Source organism: Triplophysa dalaica, chromosome 21 (genome assembly GCF_015846415.1).
Source record: "Triplophysa dalaica isolate WHDGS20190420 chromosome 21, ASM1584641v1, whole genome shotgun sequence".
Taxonomy (NCBI): Eukaryota; Metazoa; Chordata; class Actinopteri; order Cypriniformes; family Nemacheilidae; genus Triplophysa; species Triplophysa dalaica.
The window spans coordinates 8888380-8910285 of record NC_079562.1 but is presented as its reverse complement, the minus strand read 5'-3'; the positions used below and the strand labels follow the sequence as shown (position 1 = coordinate 8910285).

General features: G+C 38.9%; 1 protein-coding gene across 6 annotated transcripts in view; it reads right to left on the bottom strand.

Annotated features, from left to right (window-relative positions):
• atp2b4 (ATPase plasma membrane Ca2+ transporting 4) overlaps nucleotides 1-21906 on the bottom strand; it is a 59318-nt gene that overhangs the window by 22074 nt on the left and 15338 nt on the right. For all 6 annotated transcript variants that reach the window (XM_056735360.1, XM_056735357.1, XM_056735359.1 and 3 more), the window contains exons 2-5: nucleotides 9776-10250; nucleotides 1531-1728; nucleotides 676-933; nucleotides 27-152 (exon numbers count right to left, since the gene is read on the bottom strand). In XM_056735360.1, coding sequence (XP_056591338.1) covers nucleotides 27-152; nucleotides 676-933; nucleotides 1531-1728; nucleotides 9776-9971 — 778 coding nt within the window. In that variant the 5' untranslated portion in view covers nucleotides 9972-10250. The remainder of the gene's footprint in view (nucleotides 1-26; nucleotides 153-675; nucleotides 934-1530; nucleotides 1729-9775; nucleotides 10251-21906) is intronic.

The window sequence follows — 21906 nt, the reverse complement described above, 5'->3', positions numbered from 1 at the left end:
CAAGTGAAACAGACACACAGTCTCACCAGAAAGAAGCATAGGGTCCTTCTCCACAGATTTGCGAACCTGATCGCACTCTCCAGTCAAAGAGCTTTCATCTATTTTCAGGTCATTGCCCTGGATGAAGATACCATCGGCTGGGAGAAGGTCACCTGATGGAACAGAACTGGGAGGTGAATGATTGTGTGGTGCACATGAAGAGAAAGATAGACATGTTCAGAAAGAGAAAAGGAGCAGAGGCTGAGTCGGCCGCCATGACGACAAATATCTCCTGTGGCTGTTGGAGCCCCACGCATCGCCCACGTTGCAGGCATCATGAGCATGAGCAATGACTCACGTACGTTGTTAAGGATGACTCATGAGCCATGCTTTGTGTCTCAGGAAGACCAGCAGTGACATAAGATCTGTCACAACCGCTGGAGAACTCACAGATCAACTCACCTCTGAGGTTTATGGAAAGGCAAGGGGTTGTGGAGGGAAGCTATCCTTTATAAATACCACAGCACTAGCAAAGATCACCAAATACAGTGACGGCAGTTCAGTGATCAGTGTCACATGTGAAAAAAGCCACGTACGGGCCCCAGAGGGGAACCTGAGTGACTCGTCACGTCTAGATCAAGCATATTTTGGAAACTTCACAATAAAGTTACAGCATGATACAGTACATGAACTCACCATATTTGATTTGCGCGATGTCACCCACGACAATCTCAGCCACGGGTATCTGGATGACCTGGCCTTTCCGGATGACCGTAAACTTTTGCTCCTGCTCGATACGACTCTGCAGCCCACGGAACTGCTTCTCTTTACTCCAATCATTGAAGGCCGTCACCAGCACCACAATGATGACGGAAAACAAGATGGCAGCACCTTCGATCCAGCCCGCCTGAGCTTCACCCTCATCCTCCACACCTCCAGCTGCTTGACCGCAGTCTGGAATTACATAAACACAGAGGAAATCAATTTAAAGACAATTTATATGTTTCAAACATCCTGCGATTAAAAAATCTCTCTCTCCAGTCCAAGTTCAATATAACATTTAAAGAGGTTCATATAACCTTCAGAGACCATTAAAAGTCAAAGCAATATCAACAGCAGCTGCACACTCGTGTTTTACTGGTGTCTCCTCTTTAGAAAGGCTTCCTTTTGCCAGATTTAGTTTTACAGCAGATTTACACTTCATTGACCTAATTTCCTTCTGGAGAACTTGATGACTGTCTAAGGTCAGCCGTGTGGTTTCAGCCATATGGATAATAGGAAGAGCCTGCAGTCACAGCCAAATTCAAGTTCTTTTGAACAACAGTCCCAAATGGGGCCGTTATTGAAATGTAAGATGCCAAGAAATATTGAGTCACTAACAAAATCCTGATTTAAAAAGACTGGTCCCTGAACAATAAAAATAACAAGTCTGACGGTCTAAAAACAGCATTGTTTTGATAATTGTTTTCTTACGTAGCTCTAGTTTAGCACTAAGTAAGGCTAATGATAACAATGTTCAAACAGACCAAAAACTTTAATTCAGCAACTCACTGTCACTGCTTTCCCCTTGTGGGTGGTAAAAGGACAGGCCCAGGGAAATAATGGCAGCCACCTCCAGAATAATGAGAGTGACATCCTGGAGGGCTTCCCACACCAACTGAAGAAAGGTCTTGGGCTTCTTGGGGGGAATGAAGTTTTGACCGAACACTGTGCGGCGTTTTTCCAAATCAGCAGGGTCACCAGAGAGTCCTATAAAAAATAACAAAAAGAATTATTAAAAACGTTTCATTATTTTGCTGCATTGAAACCATCTATACTAGTGACAAACAGTAATGTCTGGGGTACAACACTTGGCCTAAAATGGCTCCTGAAAATATGAGACAGTACAAAATGAACAAAATGAACTTTTAAGGCATTTAAAAAAAATTAATGTTTTGCAAAAAGCCTACCAGAAATATTTATTCTGATTCTTTTTTTACCAAGCCTCCTTACACATAAAACAAGAAGCCAGACATTCAATGTGTCACCATATTCTTGGTTCATTTGCATTTTAGACCAAATTGGTCGCAGACAAATAAGATGTATCAATGAAAAGCCATAGCCATTTGCTTTTCAGTGTGCCCAATTCAAAACAACCATTTCAAAAAAGAAAAGAAAACCATCCTGACTAATAGCACACCCTGCTCCATTTAATATCAGAACAATTAAGCATGCCTGGGTGGAACCCATAAACCTTAAAACTAACACGCTTTGTCAACCTTTATCCGAGCTAGAGTCTATTTTGTTGAAACAGAAATCGTACACCTTCATACGGTTATTATTTTGAGCGCACAAACAATGAACACGGTCAGATATTCCTGCATCTCAGGTGGATTATCATTGATATGCGTGTCAAGGTTTATAGGAGCAGTGGAACAATTAATCAGTGTTGAGTGCTTGTAGCAGACAAGCCCAGAATATTGAATGAGTTTTAGACTTTATGTTTAATCAACCAGAAACCAATACATAGGGGTTAGGCAAAATAGAAATTGCACGAAAACCATTTTAAAGTACTTTGTTTAATCCATTGTTAACCAGCACCAATTCACTTGCATTGGTTTTGCATCCATACAATAGAAGTGAATGGGTACCGGCGCTGTTCAGTTACCAACTTTCTTCAAAATATCTTCTTTTGGTGTTCTGCTGAAGAAAGAAAGTCATACAGGTTTGAAATGACATTAGGGTGAACAAATGATGAAAGCATTTTCATTCTTGGGTCATCTATCCCTTTAAGGTTTCTTTTTCCAACCAAGATAACCCTTGTAAACAATCAATCCTCAATCACAATAAAAGTGCAAAGTGCTTTGTGCAAACAGCAGGCCTTCGAGACGAACTGTCAGTATTGGTAAAAATATTATTATGCAATAAAAGATTTGGTATGTGCGCATTCCCTTAATAGATCCAGACTGTGTCAACAGACCAGCATGTTCTTGATTGACACTAAAACAGTCCTCTCAAAGGGGAACACATCAGAAAGCATGCAGCTGAGATTTCGTGTGCTACGACTAATTTGACAATCGTTTAAACAAAGATTTGGTTACCGTGTAGTCGACTAGTCTAAAACTATTTATGGCCCAGAAGGTGGTCCAAAAACTATGTTTAGCGCCTATGTAATACAATTAAAAGACTAAAGAATGTAGGCTATTAATCAAACTTTTGATATCCAATATTTAATTTAATCTAGCTAAAACAAGCAGATGTGTTCCACTTTCCTTACATTATGATTATTAATATTTCTGCAATTGCTTATGTGCCAACCCTGACTGGATCGTTTATAGCGGCTGCAATAAGTGACGCGATGAGCATTTGTCTGCTTTGGCTGGTCTTTGCCTGGGCTTAAATTTTATAGAACTTTTAGAGTTTATTTTGAGTAATCAAATTATATTTTTTTTATATAAAAAAGTGTGTCTATAACACTGGAATCATGAAACTTAAGCTTTTAATCAATTGTTGTTAGATATTATTCAAACTTCTTAAAAACCTCTGTTTGCCCTCTACTTTTAGACAAGCTGAAGGTCAGAATAGATTTTCCAGAGATTGCACCTCTCTTTCTTTCTCTGCATCTATTTATCTCTTGCTGCAGTGCATTTCAGGCTGGCCTGAGAGTGATTTGTATACGTTTCGACATTTACGAAATTGAGATTTAGGACGAAGCATCCCGGCCCTCCCAGAGGAATATCAAGTCGAAATGGAAACATTTCAAAGACGTTCCTTATCATTCAGAGTTCTTCATTTTGTTTAAATGTTGTTTTTAATAGCCAGTTTCTCACTATTGACTCTCTATCCACTATCTAAATGAATGCCCTCTTGTTCAGTAACAGGACGGCACCAGGTACATTCCCACAAAACATCTGACTCACAAAATGACCACTTGAACATTTCAAGAGAACGGCACCAGGCCCTGTCAGCTCGGGTCTTGGAAGCACAAGGAAGCTGGAAAAACCAATCCATCGTATCACATCTTAATTATAAGGTCTCCATTCGGAAATCATCAAGAAGAGAGAGCAAAATATTTTTTGTTTGTTTATTTGCTAGATGCTAACAGGAGCTGACTGGCTCCAGACTGCAGTCACATCTATGGCTGGCAGAGTGTTGCCGGGGGCTGGTGTCAAGGTGACGGAAGTGGAGGCTTAGAAAGTGGATGCTGCAAGGTGATGGTTGTGTAAGGGGAATGGAGAAGATTGGGCTAAGCATTACATTAATAGGGCCAAGCTGATAACAGGCTTTAAGTGGGTTCACAACAAGAAAACATATACAACAACTGATCAACTTTAATTGCAGGTGATAGATAATTACAAACAAAAAAGCATCTAAAATATCATGAAGCAGGATTGATGAGATATACTGTACATGGTTCTTTGTTTCTCTGCTTAATATCTGTGGTCCATATGAACTGTCACTGTCTGCATTCCACAGACAAAAGCAACAGCATTTGGGTTTAGATCCCGATGAATGAGATAACCAAAGTTTCATTTTTCACCGTTCCATTAAAACTGTTGATTCCACCTTAAAAATCGAGCATTTTGTTTTCTTCACGTGGGAGGATGGGAGGTGAGAGAGGAATTCTTAACACATGGACAGCATAAGGGCTGTGGCTAAATGGAGCACAGCCAGCCACACCCCCTACAGCTACACAAACTCTCTTTCTTTCTGAACAGCACATCCATCGTTCCCTCACATCACTGCACCTGATTCCTCCGTAATGTCTGTTGTTCACACTTAGGGAAAATTATGCCGTCATAAACACTGAATCAATAAACCCAAGCAAAAATTGACAAATCTATGCAAGGACTGGACGCAGCTGCTGTTGTTGATATCTCTGACTCGCATTTCATTGACAATCATATTATTCTACACAAAATCCTCAGACACCTTTAGTAATTTCTGCACTGATATTGGAAAGAAAGAAATCATTGACATTCTCTTAAATCTGGTGAAATGTATTCATTTCTTAAGATAGTTAAATGCGTAATGAAATTAACACACACAAGTGGTGAAGAAGAAAAAAACTTTTGCTATCGTAGACGTACTCCAGTTTACTGCATGTGTTACACAGTTTACTCCTTGCTTCAACATTTTTTATCAATATCTCTGATTTACATTTTCATCACAGTGATCATAGCATTTCTATTTTGCTGTTAAAATAGGGCAAACAACATTGGACAATGGACATGCCTTGCAATCATTTCAAATTTAATGGTTGTCAGCCATCTCTTTGGGTCTGATGAATCACTTTGCAGACAAATCATTATTAACGTCTTTTGAATTGAAATTTACCATGTGTGCTTGGGTTTTAATTACTCACATCAGTTAAAACATTTAATTTAAACTTTTGTAGCTTATTATAGCGTGAGTTTTACCTCAAAGTGCAGCTGGTGAGTCTGGTTATTTCACTATGCAACTAAAAGGCTTACATTTGAGATCAATTTGTTACTCAAATCCTGCAGAGTTTTCCCACATGACATCACAAAGCATTTCAGGTTTTAAGTATGACAAGCAGTGCCAGTCAAGTTGTTTTTATTTTTGAAACTATTATGAAAGTACGGTTTGTATGAAAGATATATAATAGATAAAGGAATCCATTTTAAAAAGTATGGTTTTAAAAATGTTTACCATCATTTTTATGACAAACTGTGGGTATTATAACGGTGTGGAAAGCAATATAAATCGTTTATTATGAATGCGGCAAATTTCATTTTACAATATTTCCAGATGAATACAATTCACTCTGATAACGGAGCTTACTATGTGGTCCAAGTATTACAGGAAAGCCTACTTTACAATCTAACTTTCTGTCAGGTACAGGGAGTGTTCATCTTGATGTCAGGACCCAACAGTACACAATGCTTTGTTTATTATTCAATATTTTTAACTTTTTCTCTTTCATTCTCTTGTGTTGTGTACATATAATAGCACGGTCCATTGAGCGGACCTGACCTGACTCACATTTCACTGCTGATTATATTCTATATAATTGTGTGTGTGACAAATAAATCCTTGAAAAAAATGCTTTTACAGTAGGAAAACTAGAAAAATTATAGAGGTATCCTCTTTATAAAAGTATTCATGCAAGACTGGTCTTCAATTAGCTTGGAAATGTTTTAAACACCAAGGGGCGTAAAGAGAGGAAAAAGCCGTTTGTTGCACGCTTTAATACATTTTTTCAGCTACCTTAGAACTGATGTCAAAGCACACTTTTTGGAATAAACAAATGTTACCCTGACTAGGCGTTCTGTATGTATATAATGTATTTCCTTCTTTGTGCATATAGTCCTTTCATCTATTTAGAACAGAAATCCACAAACACTTATTACATTTTAAACCTTCAGGAAATGTTTTTATCCATCTAACACATAAAATGCTCTTCCTCCCTATGTGAATGTTCAGGCCTGCTGTATAGATGGATGGCATGGAGCACAGAAAACAAGAATTTTTGCTTTTACATGAAGCTATTCAAATGAGAGAAATGACAGCATTATTTGACCATCAGTAAGTCTATGCAGACAAACCTGCAATTGGACTTAACAGTGGGTTATGATTCACTTTTGCAGCCATGGCAACTCACAACAGAGTGTATTTAAATGACACTATTACCAGCTATGCTTTTATTCACAACATCGTGATAAATGTGCGGGACCTGTGTTTTAAGATGACATCTTAAAACATGGGCATAAATTAAAAGATCCACAGAAAAAGTTTTAATCTGCATGTGGTGTCCAAGTTATGTTCAGATTCTACTAATTGTTGGTGACTAGACAAACAAAATACCTTCAAAATGCCTTTTAACCTTTAAAAAAAAAAAAAAACAATTTATCTTTCGTTAATCATTAATAAAAAACTGTCTGAAGGCTAAAATCAGTAGATCTGTTATTTTTAGGTCTCTGTATGACTGGAGGCTGCCAAAAGCTGGTCTCTTTTACCAGGAAGCATTGTTTAGTTTGTGGTCTGAGAAATCAAATTTTAGCCATTTATCCAAATAAACAAGGAGGACCCCCAACCCGAGGCTCAAATCATCCCCCCTCCAAAAAAACATGAGCACATACAACGCCCACAGCAAGTCATGGGTGTGAACTCAGCTTCTATTGATTTACCATAGAAATTAAGGAGTGGTTGCAAAAAGCAAAGTCTAAAAGATAACGCAGATATTTCTTGACTTTATCTTCAACACAAATGCCATGATTTTGGGGTCAAAGCATATATATAAGAACCATCAACAGGACTAATAAATGTCTATTGAGCCGATAACTGGGATGGACTATTGATTTAAGTCTGTGTCATGCTTTAATGCAAACAGGAGAGGCTTGAATTTCAAAAAAATATTACAGCAGACCAGTGATGATTCATTTTTATTCCCAAGCCAAGTTTGCAACAAGAGCTAAGTGCCAGTGCCAAGCCAATATGCCGCTACTTACAATTTTAATATTTTTACTTTTTTTCTGTACCACATGGACAGATGCAGCAGAAAATAGGCTTATTTCTTTTGCCCTAGACTAAACTTGTTTATGACACATTATAGGATCGTAAAATAATGTAAAAACTATAACATCTCCACGGCACCTAAACTGAATGGCGAAAATGTTACTTTGGTTTTGGCTTTTCCACCCACTCCTGCATTTAATGATAAAAGAGAAAACATTATTTATGCTCCCTTCAATAAAATGAGTCATTTCTTGTGTTGCGAAGTCTGTACAGCTGTCCCTTCATTACTTAATGGAACAGAGCGATGATCTAAAATGTAATTAAGGACATGGTGTGGAGCAAATTTCAATGCTAGAATGATCCAACTGAGTCCATATGCCAAAGGGGAAGATGACAGGCCTGCTGATGTTTGCTTTGCGTGCTCAAGCTGTTCTTAAAGAGCAATGACCAATTTCACCTTGAACTGACGAAGGTCAAATAATCTTGATGCCGTGACAAGCTCATTTATAATGAAATACTGCTGAAGGTGATTCTTTTTCAAAAAGGGGTTGCTTATTCAACAGGGGCTAGCAAATATTTTTAAAGGTCAACATAAGAATTAAACTATCCTGTTGATAAGCGATGTCACCCTCAGTGCAGTGAATGTTATGGCGTTACATGCCCTCAAATCAAATCAAGATAACCGTGCAAGGTTTCACAGTAAACAAACTCCTGTGCAAGAGACTGACCTATGAAGAAAGGCAAGACCGCATCCAGAGAGCAAAATTATCTTGCAATTTCCAGCATCACTTCAGACATTGAAATAACTAATAGTGCTCAATAATCAGATTCTTCTTCTGGTTTCAACTATTAGTCCTTACTTTAGCCATAACTAAGGTCATACAAGCATCTCATTTCCTGAGCCCATTCAAACATAAATAGTAGTGTATTGCAGAGTTGAATAATTGAACTGAATTATAAATCCTACATTTATGGAGAATGTGCACTCAAAATCTCTTGCTACACTTAAAGATATGATAACCAAACCTTTCTGCATTTTGACATTTTCAAATAAAAAATATTCAGTTTGATTTATAAGCCTTTCCTTAATGGGATCAAAAATGTCCCCACAAGGTCAAAAGTTACTGGCATTGCTATCTTTGTGGGAATACGGAAGATGACAAAATATATCTATACATATAATATAAGTCTTGAGTCATTTTTTTACTTGCATCATAGTTACATTAGGAAATGAGTTTAATTTTATTCTGAAATAATAAAATATTAATAAGTATATAAACTACAGGGATGTGCACGAATGTTAAAATATTAAAAATGCTATTTGAATATTCATATTTTTCATAAGAATAAAACTGCGTCATCTCATGGTTAAGTTACAGCTACAGAAGATCTTCGAGTTGTCACGCCTTATCTAACGCTTATTCACTACATCTGTAATGATTTTATAATAAATTCAACAACTTGAAACATGAAAATGTACATTTCACTGCAACTAATGTTAATGAATTTGGCCTTAACATAAGACTGGCACCTTTTTCCATACTAGTAAACCAGAATTTTCCTTCTAGAAGTTCAAATAAGGTCATAGCCATCAAGTGAAGACCTTTTTAGTGAAAGTGAAAGTATTTTTAAGGATCTTAACAGTCGCCATGGAGGTATCAAGCAGTTTACTTTATGGTTTATAATGTTGATAATAAATAAAGGCAGATGTTCTTGTCAGATCTGGGTTTTGTTACCAGGAGTTAGAGAAGAGCAGCACGTTTTCTCTGCTCTGGCTTGTTAACCGTCGGCCTGCTAAACAGACTTTTACCAGAGTAAAATAGACCTATATGCTTGTTTTTCTTATAAAGAACATTTAAAACAAAATAAACAAGATAATCATATATCACAGACTTATTGTATTATACCGCACAAGGTTTAAATGCTGTTTTTTTTTCAACATTAAAAAACGTATATACAGGATATAGTTTAAATGTGTCATAAATATTTAATGATAATTATAAGCTTGACGTGAAATTGTGACTAAATAAAAACGAAACAAATTATGTCATTGTTAACTTCATTTAAATAAAAGTCTGCTAAATGAATTAATGTAAATAAACACATTTTCAAATAGTTTTCGATGAGCTCAAATATTCGAATATGAAATTATTTAAAAATGACTAAAACAAGTTGTCAATTCTGGATAACAACTGCAGCATAATTTTTTTTAGAAAGTTTGCCACTACATTAAACAGTTGCTTAAATAAGGAAATGGGAACAATGTTTAATTATCAAGAGGTGTAAACTAAATCGAAACGGGCTTTCTGTGCTGGTACAGGTTTTCAGTTAGTCTTACCCTCGATTGCCGATGTCTTAAGCCTGAGGCAGATCCCCTGTACATCTCCATAGCATTCAGCTATCTTTGAGACTCCCTCACCGCTGCGGAGTTCCATCAGCTGGCGGAGCTGCATTGTCGAGCAGCCAAACTCCCCATCATGGTCGACCTCAACAACAGAGTTCCCCTGTGGGTGGTCCGCAGTGTTGTTGGCCATTTTGACTCGTTGAGTTTCAGTCACACCTCAGGACGTGAGACTTCTGATCTGTCAGCTTGTAAACTTAAGACTGGAACGCTTCAGGTAGTAGACACGCTTTTCCCAATTTCAACGGGCCTTGCTGTGTGTGCAACCGGATGTAGAGCAGAATTGTCTTTTCATGTAGAGAGCGAACATGCATCAGAGGAAGTGTTTTTGAAGATGATGATTCTGGTCAGACATGTTACTGCAGCAGCGGGGCGGCAAGGGGATGTAGATTCAAGACGCACCACGGAGAAACTGGAATAAAGAAGAAAAGACTGTCATTTTGGCAGCTTGAGGTAACATATTCAAAACAAAAACAAAGGTGAAGGAGCATGGAATGATGACAGTTGTCATCTTGGAAAAAGATGACAATGAACTAAAGTTTTGCAACATTAACCTTTGATCACATCAATGTTTAATGGCAAATTACTACTTATACAGTACATGGCAGTATATTTGTCGAATTGAATGATGCGGTAACGCAGCGGAGTACAACAATGACTTTTTTGAGACTGTAGAAGCGGAATGGGATCATCTTCATGTGATCCTTTCACAGGTGATGCAATGAAAGGCACATTACACTGGCTAAAAATTGATAATTTCTACGATTTAAACATTGCTTGCTACAATTGGCATACAAGTACACATAAAAATGGGTATAATGTGTAAAAATCTTACATATTGGGCGTTTACATTTTGTACAAAAAGTGACCTCATTTCTAAGTTTTGTAAAGGAGCAGAAATATGACAACAGGAATTGTTCACACCATCTGAATAGATACAAACACGTGTGGCTCTCAATACATTTTTTAGAAAACACATTGAGAATAAATAAAACATTACAGAAGCAGTCTCTCATAAATCCTTCACAAATGTGCACCCAGAAGATGTGCAAAGAATGACTTTCTCGTGCACTTAAACAGTCTGCAACAAACAGACACACAGCTAATGAAAAGCACCATTTCCTTCTCAGACACTGTTCATTTCAGTCATACATAAAAAATAACCTCAGAGGAATCCATAGTTAAGGAGGAAAATTAACTTGTTTACCATTTTGTAGCCAGTCTCTAAGCCCACAGAAGGGTCGCGAGAGAAGAGAGAGAGAGTTGTTTCAGAACAAGACAAAAACACCCCATATGAGAGATAGGGGTCTGTCTGTGTTAATGTGAGATAGGAGAGCTCCCAACTCCATCGGGTGTTCTTATGTACACACAAAAAATGGAGGTCACTCTTTGATGTGTGCTTACAGCTATGAAAGGGGATTCACTTGTAAACACTAGAATTTCTTTTTTTATCACACATATATTCATTGATAGAAGCCAAGAGAAGTAAAACCACTGGATGATGAAAAGCCCCGAGGTGGGTTTTGACCCAGAATGGATTACTGTCCACTCCTATAGTGTTTTCAGCTCTAGCGTAGGTCAAGCTTCAGCCACTGTACAATAAATTATCTTATCCTCTTGCAAACACATCAGCCTAGGGTGAGTGACCTGATTCTTTAATCCCGCCTTGTATTTAAACTGAATGAACGAATTGCTAATCTGCCGATATCAATGACTACTTGAGTTTTCAAAATGACAACAGCCTAGCAGCTGAAGGTCTGTCAAACTAGAGTTTACCAAGAATTTTATTGGTCAATGTATTCCCAGTCATTTTGTGTATGGGTGTACCAATGAGTATAAGTTTACTTTGAACATCACAAAGTACTAATGTAACAATGTCTGTAAATGTTGAAATGTGTAAATGCCACTAGAACAAGTTCTACCGTGTTTCCAAACAAATGTCATCCATTGCCCAAGGCTTTGAAAGAGGCCATTACCAAGCCTTCAGATTAACGGAGCACAAAAAATGTTTGAGCACTTCTGCTGAGACAAAAAAAACAATCTTAGCTTAGGCCATGTTAAAAACAAGTGTCCGATTCCATCTCTGAAAATTTAACTCCAGTTAAAGTATATTTTTTAAAGTATATTTTCTGTGGAATGCGACCGGTTCCTCACCATGCAAAATCTGCCATGAAGTTAAGAAGTTGCAAGTTTTGTTACCTAGTTGACAACCTAGTTGTTCCTTGTTATTCTGAGTGTTGCCATGTGATGTGTAGTTTCTGTTAACACTGTGAATAACATGTCAGCAGTACAATTTGCAATGATGTTTGACCAAGGGTTTAAAAATATTTCTTTTTACAAAGCAATTACAATGCAAAAACGTTTTACTTTAGGAATGTGTAACAATGAGAGAAGACCGGTATGGCAGTGCAAAAACCGCATTTCAATGTAAATGGTTCCACCCTTTACTGCCTCTGTAACCATTTAAAATACAAAATTCATGCTACATCTTCTTATAGTGAAAGACAGACCCCTATTAAAATGGCAACTTTTGCATGCTATTTTCCTACACATGTGGGTGGTCAAACGATCCATGATCTCCGAGAAATACCTCAAGATGATAACTCATTTGCCAAGAGCATAATCGAAGCAGACCCTCTGTGTGAAGGCCTGACAGTCACACTGATTGACGCCTAAAAATGGAGCAATTTATCACACAGTCTCAGCAGGGCATTTAACAAATCATTTTAAATGCTATGAGCTTTCATACAATGCATTTAGGGAATGAGCTCAGCCCAAAGAGCTATTTGCATTTATCAAAATGAAACCCAAACGGTTGTAGGCTGGTTTAGCAAGTGCACAGGCCAGGCACATAAACCCCCCCCCCCCACTTATGCTCAGGTGCAGTGAATGTGCAACCAAAGAGCCTATTTAAACTAAAATGCACTTTTATTAGGACCAAAGGTTGTTAGCTGTTACAATATAGGTGGCAGTTTAATAATGTAGAAAAAAGCTAAAAGCTGGTCCATAGTTGGACAATTAATGTATTTTGCAGTCTATGTATTTCTAACTTCACTCTTTTGGTATTAGACAAACTTACTGCGTTTTAGATTTGCAAGTTCAAACTGCACATTAAAGGTCCAGTGTATGAAATTTAGCGGCATCTAGTAGTGAGGTTGCGTAGTGGGTCAACCCGACCCACTACGGTGGCTGATAAATAGCCAAGATGTCTTCATGTTTTCACTTCTTTACGGAAGGAGATAATGTTTTTATGAAATGCGCTCTATAGTGCAGTTTGTCCTTTTAGGGCTACTGTAGAAACAACAGGGTGAATTCCATATAAGGGGACCCACAGTGTGTGTGGATAGAAATAGCTAATTTTAAGGCAATTAAAACATAACGCTTCATTATGTAAGGTATTTATACACCTGAAGACATAGTTATGTACATTATATTGCATTTCCATCAATAGAGTGACATAACTTCCTCTGAATGCGACTATGTACATATTCTACATGACCAGCATTTCCCAAACAATCCATTTATTAGGTATGAGATAAAAATACAACAAACTGTAATTTACCGTTTTATTTAACAGTAATTTCACATATTTTTAAAAAGTGGTAAATTACAGAAATATATGTATGAATATGAATTATCAAGTACAATGGCCTATTGAACCTTTATGTGATTCAACATATTCCAATGTATTTGCTATAAAAAGTCACAGCCTACATATTCGTAGAACAGACACAGATTTGAAAATCTTAGAGATAATGCTGCGCTGATGATACTCCACATTAGTGGTTCTTAATCCTCGTCCTGGGACCCACAGCTCTGCAGATTTTGTAAATCTTCCTTATTAAACAAACCTCATTTAAGACCTCAGTTCGTTAGAGAAAAAGCTTCATATACTGAACTTGTCGTGTCAGAAAAGAGAGACAAAACGTGCAATACTCTCAGTCCAAAAGTCTGAAAATCTATGTGCAAAGTGTGACAGCGTACAGGGAGGAGAGGGTGCGCTTAGCAGTTTTCTCTCCATATTCTAGTGTGAGAGTAAGGAGGATGGTGAGACACTGAGAGGATTAAAGCCCAAGCTGTATTACTAAATCTGAATGTGTGGATTGAGCACAGGATGGAAGTAGTGGAGACCAAACACCGGGGGAGTGGAAAACTGGGCGGGAGCATCCGGTGTAAATGGAAGATGTGAAGCAAGCGAGGGAGGAAATAAGAGAGAGGCACTGCTGTAGGATTAAAGCGTATGAGCAGTCACTGGTACATAGCAGATGTAGATCATGGCCACATCTGTTTCCCTCCACTGTCCTAAAGCAGTTGTGCCAGCACAGGCCTTAAGGGCCGATATCCGCCTCAACTCTACTGGGGCCCTAGAGCAGCACAGACCCTTTGCTGCCTCTGCCTTCTTTCTTTGGTCTCTCGCTCCACCCTCTCACTCGCTTTCTTTATTAGGGTGACTCATCAGTCTACATTGCATCTCAAAAGTTTCAGACTGAAACACGCAAGTTAGCAGACATCTGAAAGGGGAAACATCACAGGTCCCTGTAGACGAGGAAGTCTCATGCTGTCAGTAGCTGCGTTTACATGGACACATCGGATTAAATTTATTCAGATTGTGCAATCTGAATCTAGTGTTTACATGAAAGGTAAATAAAGTGATCTGATTGATGTGCGTGTTTACATGACGATCTTAAAATACGATATAATCTGCTGACAGTTTATAAAGGCAGAGTAATGTCTCGTGCCAATGAACCATGTGCACATCTGATGCGGTTTTACCTAAACCAAGACAAAATTACCAAGACCCACCAGAGCTTCTGCAGGCAAACAATAATTAAATGTGTAGCAACAGGTAATAACAAACTTTAGAAGTAATAATATGCGTATTCATATATCAGCATTAACGTTAAACAGAGACAGGCATGGTTGACTAGGGTATCATTATAATATTCACAAAATGGCTACTCAAACAAAGTCATTAGCACAGATGTATTTATTTTATGTCACAGACACCAGGATAATAATGTACAATTCATAAATGCAACAAAATGTCTACATATCAGAGAAGTGTGACAGCGACTAACCATGGTAAAACCAGTTAATCCTTCCAAAGCACATGCAAGTAAACGACAAATAAAATAAATGTTCGGTAGCCTACTATAAACATAAATGAAACTTTATGATTAGATATTTTAGCCTACAGTATGTTTGTACATCTGCAAAATTATTGCGTTTTAAAAAGAAACAGACTATCTCCATGGAAACATTAAAGACATTTTAAATGCATAAATACATTAATATTTTAATTTAGAGATGACAGGCATATGGAAATTTCTACTGCTTTGTCGGATTTATGGTGTTTGGTTTCTTTAGCAACAGCTGCGCCGTTCCGTGCGTCATACACCCTTACGTCTGTACGACCCAGCCTCATCTTTGCACATGTGCACAACTTCCTATTTCGGTTTTATTCTGATCAAGGGTTTACATTTCCCATCAAGCAGATTAAAAACAGCATAAACAACCCCTTACAATCCGACAGAAATTTCAATCGGTTTGGGAATTTTTTTTATCTGATTGACATCTTTGTAAGGAGTGCTTTCATTCGGATTGGACTTTTATTCGGATTGCATTGGTCCATGTTAATGCAGCTAGTGTCTAAAAATGACAATAGTCCCGTTATGTACTTGCGTTGACATGTCGACTTTAGTCTGTCAGTCGATACCAAAAAAATATAAATGCTATCTTTATGGCGCCATGCTTTTAATTTATTTTTAATCAGGAAGCGGATGAAATTAGGCAACGAACCTATCAAAATGCATTTGGCAGAGAGCTATGTGGTGTTTTTTTTAAAAGTCTTCCCCTCTGCAGAGAGATACAATTAACCATAGGCCAGTCCAGGCATCAAAGCCAGAGGGGAGAATCAAACTGTTTGATGCACTCCCGATAATTAAAGGCGGAGCACCGGATGGAGGCCGCTATTAAATTACCCCTGATAGGTCTTTGTCCAATAAAGTTTAGGACCGGTGAGGCAGTGGGGAATCCATGGGGAGCAGATTAAACAAAGCATATTAAAGGGGCCGTATGGCAGAAATACGTGTTTATCTGTGTCTTTGGTGTGTGTGATATAAGTTGCACATGCATGTATTAGACACGTATAATTGCAAATATGTAAGTGTCGGAACAAAAGATGCATTCTATCTAAAAGCGAATGTGAACCCAGACCTGCCTGAAACACCTCGTGTAACCCACCCCCATGCATGTACATCACTTTGTGGTATGGTAATAAGAACGCTCAAATGTATACGCAAGTAAGGTAGGCGGTCTTGAAAATCTCATTGTACCGTAGCCGGGGCAGCTAGATGTTCCGAATATGGTAGAAGGCGCTACATATCCGTGCAGTATTCGACCAATCACTACGCACTAGTGACCTGGCCAATCATAGCACAACTCGCTTTTCAGAGCGATGAGCTTTGTTAAATATCAGCGCGTTTAAGAGAGGCGGAGCAAAGAGGAGATACAAACATGGGTATGTGGAAAATACAGTGTTTTTTTAAACTTAAATCGTGTATACACATTGTGTTACATCAAAAGCAAACAATAATATTCGTTTTAGCCGAGTCAAATGACCCCTTTAAAGCCCAAACAATATTTTTTGCTGATCAGCTCAACAACAGGAAAATGCCTTGCAGACCTCACAGGCAACCACTAGCTCCCTGGGGAGAGCGTGACAAATAGTGCACAAAAAACCTATACTGCCACCCTGGCAACTTGTGAACAGTCATTTTTTTATGTTAGGAAAACAACAGATGCCCACTAGCGAGTGTATTTGATACTGTAATATTTAACCCTTTAATGAGTGTCTTGCTGAGTGATGACCAGTCTTGGCACCTAATCGGTGACTGTCTCCCCCTTCCCCTGACCCCAACTATGGCTCCATGTTGCAGAACAGACAGCCCATTCATCTTTGCAACGCCTCCATGTGTTTCCTTCCCCCAGCACCTAGGTTTCAGCTTTTCATTCGTCAACTGCCCTGGATCCCTGCAGGAGAGCGGGAACTAAATAACTTCTGACTGAAACACATGACAGGCGACCAAAGAAAGAGAGGGTTGATCGGAAAAAGGCTGATGGAAGATGTATATCAAAGTAGACAAGAATTGTCTTTTTTCAAAAGGGCATGGCCCGGAGAGATGACTGCATGAGATGGATGCAGATGACAGGGTAAGCCATTTTTTGACTGGAGTGGTACCAGGAGATGAAAAAGAATGACGCGAGATGGAGTGGAAGGCATCTAAACCTGACAAATGAGGCATAAAGAGAGGGGAAAAAATGACAACAATGTTGTGGCTAGAAAGACAAGACAGAACAGCATTTAAGCATTCGTGGTGGTGCATGTGTGTGTTACAGGGGCCGTGTAATTGGACCCAGTCAGGAGCGAAACACTCCGTCTGTGTGTCAAGGCGGCGGCCTGAGCCCACCCTCCCTCTGACTGCAGCCACACCTGCCTTGAATACTAAACCAGCAGAATGCGGAGCCTTGGACGCAGCTGCTCACTCTGCACCAATCCAACAGACCCGCACTCATACACCCACACTTGCTGCGCCCACACAGCCGAAGGGAATCACCCCCCCACCGCCAAGTTGCGACATGCCGTAGTCTGTGGGGCATTGTATGGTACTGAATGAGTTATGTTATGTATACCAAAAAACAAATGTGCCGCATACCAAACAAGGCTTGCGCCGCAACTGTGTGTGAAGGAACAGATCCAAGTTATTCTTGAACAAACAGCAGCTGACTTGAAGATAAAAGCTGGTTCTCCAAAGCATTATTTGTGACCTGGTATAATCACATACTCTGTGAAACTGGAATGCTTTTTTCCTTAAGGCTGCACACTGAAATCATGCATCTTTAGTTATAGATTATAGATGTTATTGCATGAATCACTCTTCAAATCTGAGAAAAAATAAATATACATATGTTTAGTGTTTCCTAAGTATTCTTGTTATTATTGTTAACGTTAAATTGTGCATCTTGCTATTTTCGCAAACCACTGAATTTACACACAAACAGGTGGGGCAGATTCTGTAGACCTATTTTATGGGCTTGAACAAGCACTTAGTAAACATCTAAAATACCCTAGCGACCGACAACCTGCAAATGCCCCATCAACCACACAGTGCAACCTTACCATAGCAACATGATTTAAACACTTGCAAACGCTATAGAAACCAAATACAAGTTTACAAGGGCAGTCAAACTTTTCTCATGATATTTCTTTCATTTTTCCTTAACTCGAAAAGTACAAAGTACGTGTTTATGTCCACTGGAGCAGGTGGGAGAAAGTGACACACTCGCGTCTCTGTGTGCATGCTGTGATTGTTTGTGTCCTAGTGTTCATGCCAACCCCCCACCCATCCGCAAAAAATCATCTACTGACAGCCTCATGTCTGACACAAGAACACGAAGCATACAGAACAAGCCTGACTGCCTGGAAAAGGCCACACCCTGTCTACAGTCATGTGACCCAGAGGAAGTTGGAAATTCCTTACACAATCTCTGAATCTCATGCAGCCCATCAGAAAGAGGGAAGCGAGGGAAAAGAGAGTATGCGGGGAGGGTGATAAGAAAACAAGCCTGCTCACATTAAAAGACTTGAAATGCAGAGCAAGTGCTTTCTTGCATGTCATGAACAATATTCAGAACTCATTCAGCCGCCAAACCCCATGTGCTTACACAGATAGCGAGCGACGTCCCGAATCTACGTGTAAACAACTAGGCAGGTAGAATGCAATTAAACCCATCATTAGCAGAGCGTGAGTAGCAAGAGTTGTCATGGCACAGGAGCAAAAGAAAGAATAGAAGACACGAAACATGGAAGAAAAATGCTAACCAAATTCAGCCAAAGGTCTTGGAGCGAAGGTGTAGGTGGGGGTAAGATGGATTGCGAACAGGTGCAAACAAGACAAATGCTCCAACTGTTTGTTCAACGCTGAACTCTGCTTTGGCTGTTTCACAGAGAAGAAAATTGTCATCACAATCATCTGTGCCATTTTGCAGATTCAAAATTCATAATGCATAGCACTGCATCCTAACCATGTGTAATAAGGTTCCAGACAGTAAAAAACAATTCATGCAAGATCATTTGAATCCTAGTAAACCCTAGTAAAACCGTAGTTTAACTGCCATTTGAGTCTGAAATATGTTTGTCCATTCCCGGAGCTACAATCCTTTCCTTAGCCCTTGAGGGGAATTCTACCCTGAACTCAATAGGCTCTCAAAAGCAAATGCATTAACTTTCACTGAAATACAACAACAGCACAGAGGCTAGACTAATAGGCTCTCAAAAGATTGCAAACACATTGTTCCATTCTTGTTTTTCTCCAAGACGAGCAGACATAATAGAACCTAAGCCGAGGGTCCCTCTGCATTTCCCCTGTTGATGGCAGAATAAACAATGCTGAATGGCAAGAGAACAAACCTAATGAAAAGGAGAAACATGCTGCTGAGAAGAGGAAAATTATTACGTGTGTACCACTGACACAGCATCCATGCAGGTCCATGCCACATAGTGATAACAGAAATGACGGAAACACAGACAGACCAATGCCAATGGAGTAGCTGTTGGTGGGAACGTTAAAACATTGCAAAAAAACACACAAGAAGTGGAAGGAAAGGAAATACAAGCAGTGTGTTGGAAAAAGGAGGGGAACAGTCATGTTGATCAGCTCCTACTGGCATAAAGTGCCAGTGCATTCTTGCCAAAATCATGAGGCTTGCGACCTGCATCAGGCCTGGATGTGTTTTAGACTTTAGAGGAAGCCAATGCTCATTAGTTTCGAGGACATGACAGGGTACTCCCCAAGTCCACAAATACATTTTAAAGTGATAGTTAAAAATATTGTCATCATTGACTCACCCTCTTGTCATTTCAAACATGTATGACTTTCGTTCTTCCGTATAACACAAAATAATATATTTTGAATAGTTCCCCCTTTCACTTGCATTGGTCTTGTGTCAAAAGTCAATGAGGGCAAGTGCTGGTTGGTTAAAAATGTTATAAAAGTTAAACATGAGAGGGTGAGTAAATAATGACAGCATTTTCATTTTTTGACGAACTATCAATTTAAGGGGAAAAGATACTAGTACATTTAAGCAGCAGGTCCGCAGCAACTGCTATTATGAAATGGATTTTCTTTGGAAACATCACAAATCTAAATTTCAGTTATAAATAGTTAATCAGACAGACAACATTATAATAAACCTTTAACAAAAAAGACATCATCACATCATACAGACAGAATCAAAAGGGGCCCAAAATTTTTTGATATTGGAAAATGTAAGCCACATTCACAAGGTTTCAAACACACACACGTGGGCTTAGAGTCAAACACAACAGGAGATCGATCTCACTTGCACTTGAAACACCAGTGCCAAAGGAAGCATCATCCTCACCCTTGAAATGATCTTGGCACACTGACTGGAATTTTTTAATCTTAATCAAAACTATTTTTAACTCACCTCTTAATCTTCGATACAATCGCCATCAGGAAAGGCGATAATGATGCTCATGCTAAGCCTTATGCAAGCAATACAAAACAGCACCAGCATGATTTGTTTCCATTGAAACCGCCAACGAAATTACAAAAAATAATACTTATTAATAACATTACTAAAATCAGATTACAAACTCATTAAAAGAATAATTGGGCTGAATACCCAATTTCTCTGTTCTGATATTTTTGAAAAGCTATTGGGGGATATGCATTCGATTGTTATGGAAATCCCCAGTTAACTTTCCATGCAAAATGGATAACTTCAAAATAGTTGACAGTCCTGCTTTGCAATATAGAAAGGAACAACCCTATTATTGACTCAAACAACTGTAGTGAAAGCAGACTGGTCAGTCACCAGCCCACATTTCCCACCCCCATGCCTTGATCAATGGCCTCCTACAAATCAAAAACAGTCCCTCAGAGTAAACACAATGGTGATAGGATCAGGCAGCTGTCCCAAACCACCACCTCTGCTTTGGTCATTTCAATATGATAAATACTTCAGTCACCAAAGCAGAGAGTACCGAATGAGCAAACAGACGAAGTGCGCAACAAAGATCTGTGTTGCAGAGAAAGCTGACAGTATCTAGCAACCGGTGACCGTTAAATAAGTGTGAAACATATCAACAAACAGTGCCGCTATGTCAGAGAAAATTCTGGTACAGCTTACTCAGAGTACAAGCTGCAAGATTTTTTTCATCAATTCTGGTCCTACTAAAAGACCTGAAAAAAACATGTACACAGAGAGATGACAAGAATGGGTCAACACTCACGCTTGTTTGTGTGGATCCAAACAACTGGAGAGAGGGCAAAGGAAAGAAAGGGGAAAGTCACGCTCATCACCTGTTCTGATGTCAGCAGGGTAGGTGGACTATATCCGGGGTTGGAGGTGAACTATTAATAAAGTCATGATGCGGTACAGGGAGGGGGGATCCCTGGATTACTGACTGTGCTGGGTTAATTATAGTCTGACTCACTGCTCTATTGGTGTCCCCTCAGCCTCAGGAAGACCGACACTAAATGAGGGGGACAACATGTTTGTTCAACATGCGAAAGGCAATGTGAGACGGAATGGGTTGAGTGCTTCTATGTATGTCTTGTGTGCAAACATACGCTTGCGTCTGGCCCTCCAGCTTAATTTGTGCTACACAAACATACCCACTTGGCTGGATTTTCCTTTGTTCTCATGCACCAAAAATCTAATATTGGCTTCTCGAATAGTCAATGAACATTTGGATCATACAACTTTTTGCGGTTCTCACAAGCATCATGTAAATTGTTATCATGTTTCAGTATTACAGTTCAATGTTTGTTTGACTTTGAATTATTAGTATTTCTTGTAAATAGAACCGTCGAAATTGTGCTGCTGTACCAAAATATCAGCACTAAATATCTGAAATTCAGTACAAAAGCCCTTTGGCTCTTTTGATAGTGATTATTTCATCCATTAGCTAGCCTGCTCTCTAGATATTCTACTGCCACCAAAAAAAAACAGTCATTAAAGAGGCCGACAGAATGATAGCT